Source organism: Aplysia californica, unplaced genomic scaffold, assembly GCF_000002075.1.
Source record: "Aplysia californica isolate F4 #8 unplaced genomic scaffold, AplCal3.0 scaffold01279, whole genome shotgun sequence".
NCBI classification, from domain to species: domain Eukaryota; kingdom Metazoa; phylum Mollusca; class Gastropoda; order Aplysiida; family Aplysiidae; genus Aplysia; species Aplysia californica.
Window position 1 is genome coordinate 64,589 of NW_004798549.1, and position 9,513 is coordinate 74,101.

General features: G+C 38.6%; 1 protein-coding gene across 2 annotated transcripts in view; it reads right to left on the reverse strand.

Annotated features, from left to right (window-relative positions):
• LOC100533557 (programmed cell death 8) overlaps window positions 1-9,513 on the reverse strand; it is a 16,922-nt gene that overhangs the window by 2,234 nt on the left and 5,175 nt on the right. For both annotated transcript variants that reach the window (XM_013090434.2, XM_005112456.3), the window contains 13 exons: window positions 8,874-9,082; window positions 8,451-8,581; window positions 7,047-7,137; window positions 6,393-6,477; window positions 5,302-5,378; window positions 4,635-4,743; window positions 4,101-4,145; window positions 3,474-3,536; window positions 2,950-3,038; window positions 2,217-2,357; window positions 1,494-1,636; window positions 841-994; window positions 55-210 (listed from right to left, as the gene is read on the reverse strand). In XM_013090434.2, the coding sequence (XP_012945888.1) occupies window positions 55-210; window positions 841-994; window positions 1,494-1,636; window positions 2,217-2,357; window positions 2,950-3,038; window positions 3,474-3,536; window positions 4,101-4,145; window positions 4,635-4,743; window positions 5,302-5,378; window positions 6,393-6,477; window positions 7,047-7,137; window positions 8,451-8,581; window positions 8,874-9,082 (1,493 nt within the window). The remainder of the gene's footprint in view (window positions 1-54; window positions 211-840; window positions 995-1,493; window positions 1,637-2,216; window positions 2,358-2,949; window positions 3,039-3,473; window positions 3,537-4,100; window positions 4,146-4,634; window positions 4,744-5,301; window positions 5,379-6,392; window positions 6,478-7,046; window positions 7,138-8,450; window positions 8,582-8,873; window positions 9,083-9,513) is intronic.

Here is a 9,513-nt window from a genome sequence, read left to right on the forward strand (position 1 = left end):
CCACACACACACACACACAAAGAGAGAGAGAGAGAGAGAGAGATCTGAACTTACCTGTCTAGCAATGGACATTTTGTTGAACGTGTTCCACAGTAGAATGCCCACAACAACCTTGCTTTTGTTCAGATAAAACACAATGCCTTTGCCGTAGTCCTCAGAGTCCAGAGGAGAAGATGGTGGTGGAGTGCGTAGAGGGGCGGGTGATGCCGTCTAGGGAAGGAGAGACAGTTACAAAATAAATCTTCAAAAACTGTCAAAAGATGAAGTCAATTTATTATTACATTACAATTAATATGATCAAATTTAGCCAAACCAGCCTGCACTGAGAGGCAGCAATAGAAAATTCTTACACTGGTGGTATTAGAAGCATTTATAAGATCGGACTTGATTTTCTATGTCTTGTCAATACAACTTGTGATAATTTTTCCAGGAGACTTTAGTCTGTTCAGTCTGCCTACTTTACTTAGTCTCATTGATGCAGCCATGATGGCCTGTAAAGAAGACCAGACAAAGATCGTGGGGTGCATAAATATCTTGCTGAATTTGTTAGAAGTAAAATATAATAAATTTTGCTAATAGTATTAGCTGGCATGTGATTTTTTTTTTAATAAAGAGGAGGTCACCATGTTAAGAATACAACAAGCATAAAAGACCTGCTATTTACAAATTCTGTTCATTCCAAGATTTGATCCATCAGATATTTTCAGTGTTAGGCTGGAGCCTACATAATCCAAACTGGAGGTCTGACAAAGCCATATGATTTACAACAATAATGACACACACATGGAGGAAATCGAGCCATATGACTGAGATATACCAGTAAGACAAAAGTTGACTCACATTTTCAGTTTCAGATCTCAGACTCTCCCCAGTTTTTTCTACCACAGCCTTCGGAGTATCCTGTTCCGTGCTCTTGGCAAACACAGCCACTGTAGGCAAGGACGAGTCCACGATGCCGATCGCTTCATAGCCAACCTCTGGACCAAGATCTGACCTGGAGTTGGATAATATAACAACACGATGACTGTCAAAACCATGCATAAACCCCACACTTTTCTTCCAAATGAAACAAAAGTACTCTATTTGTATGCACAAAAATTCCGTCTTGGTAAATTTCTAACACATTTGAATAAATTGTAAAACAGGGAACAGGATTCAACTTGAAGCCATATTATACTGATGCCGTTTAGAATGAATAAAAGTGATTAAACTAAAACAGCAAGCAGAATGAACATAGTCAAGAAAGCAAAATTGCAACCATACCTTTGAAAAAAGTATAACGAAAGTTAAATCCCCAGCATTATTCAGCAGAACCCAAAAATAGACACATCATAATCTTGCTTGCACTATCCAAGAAGTCCACATGATCAAAACATGTGACTAGCAGCCTCACAACAAAACTGTCTTTATAAAAAGCAAGGTTTATCCTTCAATTTTTTGCCATAGAACCAAAAGGGACAAAATCATATTGACCACAAGCTCCACACACTGACCAGAACATGCTCTGGTGCCAGTAAGGCTTGGCGGCCCCCGTCATGTTCTCCCCTGCCAGTCTCCCGCTGACCACAGCATGGTCATGGTGCTCCACGCGACGACGGCCAAGCTTCATGTCGTAAAAGCACGCAGCGTCTCCGGCCTGGGAAGTGTAAACATTTCACAACATTATGCTCCGATATGAAATCCTCTAAATCCAAACGCTCTCACTATTTCTGTACCTTCTTTACTTCTCTATTTACACCGTAAGTTGACAATTGTGGTACTGGGTACATGGAAACAGAGAAGTTCGCTTAAAATCTGCAAGACTGCCTGATTTTCTTCGGCTTAGGTTGGGATCTTGGGGCATTTAGCTTTCTTTTTGCTGCCTCTAGAATCACCACTGATGACTATAATCACAACTGAATGGTCATAATTTGGAAGTTGGGAGGGAGGGGGAGGGGGGGGGTGGCTTTGATGCAAAAACCAATCAGGGTCTTCAACAGGGCCACTTGACAGATGAATAATACATAAAACACCAGCTTTTCCATTAATCTAAGCTTCACCAGGACAATGACTTACACCGTGTATACTACACCAACTGAACAAAGAACATTCTACGGTGACTTTACATTTATTATACACGGAAACATCATTTTCATTAATTTGAAAAAACTTTGGTAATGCAAAGCAACCTTATTTATATCTCTTGCTGCGAGAAACAAAGTTTAAAAAGATCTTACCACCCACAAGTCCCTTCTCGCTTCCAGCTCGGCGTTGACTAGGTACCCTCCGTTCACCGGATCCACTTCAAGTCCCGACGCCTGGGCCAGCTCAATGTTAGGCTCCAGACCCACAGCAGCGACAACGCCGTCCACACACACCTGGATATTGCGCAATAGTCCTTTTAGCATGATCATAAAATTAATGCCGTACAACAAAAAATAAAGGCAGAATTCAAAGGTGATCCATTTCAAAGGTCTGTGGCTTAGTGATCGGGTGCTTCGATTCCTGAGTGACTAGAATTTTCATTGAGTATCTCGTTCTTTCTTCTAGGAAGCTGTACCCCTCTCAGCCTGGGTTGACCCTGACAGGCAGGGCTGAACGTCCACTTCCTGGATGATCTCAATTCTTTTGATGGGGGCATAAAAAGATATATATTAAAAAATGAATAAAAATAATTAAATACAATTAAGGGGTCTATAAAGTCCGTAGTCTTGATACAGATTGACCACGGAAACAAGTCAGCACTAGTTTACTAGATACAGATTATATCCATGGGATTTTTATCAAACATAAAAAGAAAATACATTACCAAAAAGGCATAGAAAGTGTAAAAAACAGTGATGAATTACGTTTATCACACATCAAGCTTTAAAAAAAGACTGTACAAATGAAAACTACCTCAAAGAACAATAAACGAGTCAGTGAAAAGACTTACAAAAAACTGATAATGAGGGAAATAAAGCTACTTACAGACCCGCCTTCCTTCGTAGCAATGACAACTTTTCCATCTTTGAAAGAAGCGCCAGAGACAGTGTGATTGGGGAGTACAGTCACGCCCTCTTCAAATGAAAACAAAATCAGATTTTGGGATATAAAATACAAGCTATATATAAAGCAATTGTGAAAATACTTATTTATGCATTTTCACTACTATAATGGCATACTTTTACAAACTAGTTAAGAAAAGTACATTTAGCGAGTCAGCTTTAGAAATAATTATCCTAAAATATAAATATTCACTGGTTTTGAGAAAAGACTCTATGCTATGTAATTTGTTTATCATTCTATTCATGTCTTGCACAAACTTGGTTCTGAAATGAGTGGAGTAGAAAAGAAGGTAACAACTGTCAACAGCTACCACAGAAATGATAACCAACAAAAACAGTCTATGGCCCAATCAGTAGCTTCATTTGTCAAAGCTAGTCTGAGGGCAAATGCCTTGAAACTAGAAATGTCTTGGGAAGTGAACAGGCTAACGTTAGGGTCAGACGTACCATTTTCCACCTTTCTTGTTGTCCACTTGCTCAGATACTCAGGTAAAACACGACCCATGTTGCCTGGAAGAGAAAAACCATAATTATATCTCAGAATTATTCAACACTCCGTCACATCAGAACTATTTTGTCCAAAGTGTACTTAAGTGAAGAGGCACTTTGGACAAAATAGTTCTGAGGCGACCACTTACTTATAAAGCATTAACAATATGTGAGATTTTAAAAACAAGGACAATTCATTTCTCTAAATCACAAAAAAGGCGTTTGGTTCTAAAATGCTAAAATTGGACCACTCAAAAGCACAATAAAGAGGCGCCTCTTTCGTGACATGTTTCTAGGTGCCAGAGATCAAGAAAGAAGAACAGGTCTGACAAACCATACAACCAGTGACAGATGTGCATCATTTCAAGATCAAAGGAAAGTAATCTAGAGTCAAAGCTCTGAAATTTGTATTGCCAAAAACTTTTTTACACTGCTTTGGCTGAAAGCATCCCAACACTGCTAAAAAAAAAAAAGCCCCCTCCCCCAGAAACTAAACTATAAACAACATTACAACACACTACTGTGCTAAAATATGAATTGACAGGAAGCCTGTCAACTAATTCTGAGGAAGAGAAAATAGCTTACCTTTTTCTGGGAAGAGCTGATAAACTCTTAGTCCAGTGTCTTTGCCTGAAAAAAAGAAAAAAAAAAAAATCATTTTAAGTACAGAAACAATTTCTAATTTCCATCCATTTTATGCTAAATTGGTAAAGATATTACTGTTCTTTCAGTACTGTTTCAGTTCCAGATTGCCACCATTTCACAACTATATATAGAACAAGTTTAACTTAAAACTTTAAGAGATGTGATACTGATGACATAAACTGAACAAATGCAAACATAACTTTTGTTACGCTCACAAAGACAAATTACAGCTCATGACCAAATGAACAGGAAGCATTTTAAACGCTCTGAAGCTTGAGAATTAGAAACATGAGAAGTGTTTTCAGCTTGGACAGAATTTTATCTATTCGTGATCATCATGTCATTTCTTTTTCCTCTGCCACAAATTTTTATCCGGAGCAAATTAAAGGGAAAAACATTTTCAAAATCTCTTACTATACAAACAAAATCAAGAACATCGAAAAGAAATGGAGGTTTATGCAATGAAGAACACACCTCTTTTCCCCAGAGCACAGGCCAGTTCACTGCCCAGGAAGCCACCACCGACAATGGCGATAGATTCTGAAGCCTGGGTCATTCTATCAAGACTTTTGAAATCTTCAACCTGGGGACAAAAAGTAACAGCCCTGTCAGTGACCCTTCACAGGAGACACATTATGATGACAAGGATTTATCTACAGGCGTTGAGGATTATATTTGCCTAGATAGTTGTTGCATAAGAACCTTCTACCTACTTCTTATTGATGTGCGGGGGGTTGGCGTGTGCTCTGTTGTGGTTAGCTCATTCTTTCCTATCAAACATTCATCTGCCTTAAAACTATTACCGATGGCATCATGCAGAAGAGTTAACGCTCAAATGCTACTGGATAGCTAACATCATCTGCCTGATCTCTCCTCCTCCCATCCTTTGTATAGTACTCTATTGTAGCAACACTTCTAATCTTTGGCACTTATATGACTGATTCGTGTTGCAAGTGTTGTAAAACTCTTATTAAAAGTAAACTAAAACTCTTATTGCTGTGTATAACTTATTCAAATGAAAAGATACACCTTTTCTTTTACTTTTCTCATTAAAAAAGTGCTAAACAAAGGAAAACAAGTTACTTTTTCATTAGACTGCAAAAGTTTAAAGTCAACAAAAAACAACAACCAGCTCTCTTACATTTCTGAAAAGAACAGTCCTCTTTTGAACTTCTGGGTCAGCCTTTGCTAGGACTGGAATGTTTCGGGGTTTACCACCTGAAAAGAAAAATTGAACAGTGTAAAGGGGCTATTTCCCTAAAATCTTAAAACTTGAAAAGACTTTTAACAACAATCAGAAATCTGGACTAGACAATATTATGTGACACCCCGGCAGGAATCTGCCAATATCCTCAAACCACCTTCTAACAGGCATTGCCAACCGGTAGTTTTTCATTTGCCGCTTGATTTCCCATAACAAAGAGTCTGTAAAGAATTGAAGTACATAACATGTCAGAGAAGGGAGCATCACAAACACAACCTCACAACCCAGTACATAACATGTCACTTCAAACATTGTTGTCATTGGAATTCACCTGCACATGATGGGAACATTTCTGTCCCCGTGGTTTTATGCACCCCGCATAATTTCACAAAATTTGATTTTTTGTGTGCTTAATTTCTGATTATTTCCCTTTATCATTCTTCGTTAAAATTAACAGAATAGCATAATTTCACATTTTTGGGCTCAGTTTGCATAATTTCAGAATTTTTCTAGCATAAAACAACTCGGATAGACATTTGAGAGTAAAAGCCAGATCCCATGCAGGACCAGCAAGTTTTCTCGCACATTGACTTTTTCTACCAACTTGTATTTTTTCCATTTTCCAAACCATCAGACAAATCCTCATCAACGACTTTGTTATATGAGTATCTAATAAAAGAACTCAAGAAATATGGAAGTAAAAAAAATAAATTTTAAAAATAAAATCCAATGACTGAGAGTATTTGTTTAGCCAGAATGTTGACATCTAAATCTTCCACAAAAGAGAGTAGCGAAAAATTCTTCAGTAAATGCAAAATGACTCTCCTTGGTGTTCATGACAGAAAGAAAAGTATCAAGGACACCGTCTCGGCTTAGAAATTTCTGGCTGTATAAATAGAATGAAGAAGTGACATCATTAAAAAGCCACGGGGGGGGGGGTGGTGGTAATTGGTCTTACACAAAACTAACAATTTTGAACAGTTCACATTTATTTCTAAAATTCGGATTCACAAGGCCTATGCCGTTACCGGTTGCGATCAAGCACTTGTCGTAGGTGAGTGTTTCTCCGCTGGCTAACCAGACCTTCTTCTTTGAAGCATCGACCTTCACAACCTGGAAATAAAGTGTAAATCATTTATAAATAATTTATTAGAATTGTAGAGATAGCAAAACAGAAAAAAGACCACATATTCAAATCAAATGCAAACGTAATATTATAGCTAAGCTCATGCTCAAGTTGAGAGCGCAAGAATTTCACGAAGTGATGCCGAGTTAAAGGGAAATGAAACAAGCTCAGTCTTCAGCAGCATTTAAAACAGTTTAACGCAAGAAAAAGGAGACACTTTCTCCTACTATTGATAAAATGATTTTTGTATTTTTGATTTTTTGTCTCACTACCTGGATAGATAGAGTCAGGGAAACATTAACCACCCACAGCATCCCCCTGACCCAAGCTCTCCGGCTTGCGACAGAGAGATGTCTCTTTCTTCCCGCGACACCGAAAAGGGTATAAGTGGCGGATAAAAGTAAAGTAAAGCAGTCTCACTTTCTTAGGCTTGAAACATATTTCGCAGTTCTAAAATCGACTGTATCTAGTATTTGTCAACTCAATATTTTTTTTTAAGGATTTGATAAAAAACGCAGAACAAGAAAAAAAAAAGAAGATTTTCAGTCAGGCTAACCTTTCTCCCTGTCAACAGCGCAATGCCTCCCTTCTCTAACGTATTGAGTGTTCTGGGGTCAGCGAAAAATTCCTTTGGCTCATAGAATATACTGAAAGTAAAAAATCAAATCAAATCAAACAAGAGCACACATTTTCAAATAATGCAATCCCATGGAGAAGGGAGAGAGAGAGAAAGGGGGGGGGGGAGAGAGGGATGATTAGAGAGAGATAGAGAGAGAGAGAAAGAGAGAGGGGGAGAGAGAGACAGAGACAGAGAGAGAGAGAGAAGGACGGAGGGAGAGAGGGAGGGAGTGAGGGGGAGGGAAGGGAGAAAGATACAGACAGCTGGACAGACAGACAGACAGACAGACAGACATAGGGATGTATGCAATGATACCTTTCCAGCTGTTGCACAAACAGCACAATACATCATAAATAAAAGTGGCCTCTGTGTATCCAGCATGCATTAATTAACTATTATCAGCCAGAATTAATTTCATGGATTTTCCTGTACAGCTAGGATTAAGTCTGCACTGGTACTCAGAACTCGCATACACATTCAAATATCACTGACAGTTTTGTCCCCCCGGGGCAGTGCCACTGACTGTAGTGTCTTTAGGCCATTCCCAAAGGGGGGACATTTCTTGTTCAAGCACAGTAGAATTGTAAATGGGCTGACTCATGTCATGCTCATAACTGTGCCTGATCTCAACAGGGAACTGCTGCTTTTTCTTTCCTGATCCTTACTATTGTCATTTTCCTCTACTTCTTTTGTATGTTTGTCACTCTCTTGTGACCTGCTAATTCCGGGGTACCTTGATAGTCGAAGCAGACTTTGTGTTGTTGAGGCTACAGAGGTGAGCAGTAAAAGTCTGATTCCCTGTAAGGACTTCTCTGTTGACACCCACCCCTTGGCGCTCATATGACCTTATGCAGTTGCAAGCGCCGTAAAACCCTCTACTATAAAAAAAATGACACTTTTAAATCGAGATCTATCTCATTTACATGCCAAAATTTAACAACCAGCGACATCAGGGAGCTTGAATTCAGAAAAGGCAGGTATGTTGTGGGTGGGGGGTGGGTTTGATTAACAATCTTGATTTGGAAAGTGAATTGCATTTTATATCCAAAATTGTTGATGACACATCATGCAGCCACGAAAAAAAACATACACCTTCAAGGTTCAAATTCTCATAAAGAAATGAAAAATCTTCATGTCTGTTTGTAACTTTACCAATATCAAAAACATGGATTTGGAGAATTGGATGGAAATCTGTACTTAATTAGAGGAGGTAAATGGAAGTGACATGCTGTGTGTCATTTTTGTGGACAGAGGTAAATGAAAATGACATGGAGCGGGTCGTTACAGCCAATAGGAGTCAAGAACAAAATATTGATTAATTATGGTTAAACATATCTTTACCTCCTCTTTTTTCCATTCCACTGTTTGAACTGCAGGCTGTCAACTTCTTCCTTGTTGTCATTGAACCACAGTTCTTTTGACAGAGGGGGCCTCATGTATGGCACAACACTTTCCTCACCAATTACCAAAATCTGTGATGGTAAACCAAAAAAAAAAAAAAAAAAGTCTGAACACAAGAACTAAGGATAATCATTTTTATATTTTGACACCATCAAAGTGAACTCTTGCTTGAAAAAGAAATGTCTAACCTCATACTCTAAATCAAAATATTAATCTTTTTGTCCATTAAACATTTTTAAAAATTCTGAGCAAAGCGTAACTGTCATCATTGACAACATGTCATATAACAATGACAATAACAACAATAATAATAGGTCTAATAATAATAATAACACTAATAAAGCCAACAACACGATCAGTCACCTTTGCAGTGGGGTCCTTCGACTTGATCGCTCTGAAAGCTCCGAATGTGGCAGTGCCTGCTCCAATGAGGAGGTACTGGGCATGCTGGGGCACTTCAGGGAGGTCCTTCAGGTCGGGCTCAATACCGCCAGCGGCTCCCGACTCTCCTGCGTCACCCTGCCCCTTGTCTGGCGTCGCTGCCGCATTGTTGTTGGAGTTGTCTTCTTGGACTACCACAACGACAAAGAGGATTTTTGTTTAAATAGTAAGAGTTTGTTCATGTTTTAGTAAGAGTTTTACGGCAGTTGCAATACAATAAGGTCATAGAAGTGCTGAAGTCTAGAGGTGTTACAAGAGAGTAGCGAAAAAGGAGGAGAGATCAGGACGATATAGATGTTTCATAGGAAAGAAGGAACACACCCCACCAGAGCACCCGCCAACTTAAATCCACACAAAATATGTTCTTGACTGGACAACAATGGTGTTAATAAAAAAAATTTAAAAATTTGATAAATTGGCAGAAAAAGCAAGTTTCTTCAATATCATTATTTTGATGAGTGCCTGATTTCACCACGCTGCCTCACATATCATTTTCTGTTTTCTGTAATAAACACAGGCAAAATTTCCCTATAAAAAAAGAAGACTTTATGTCCAAGAGTTG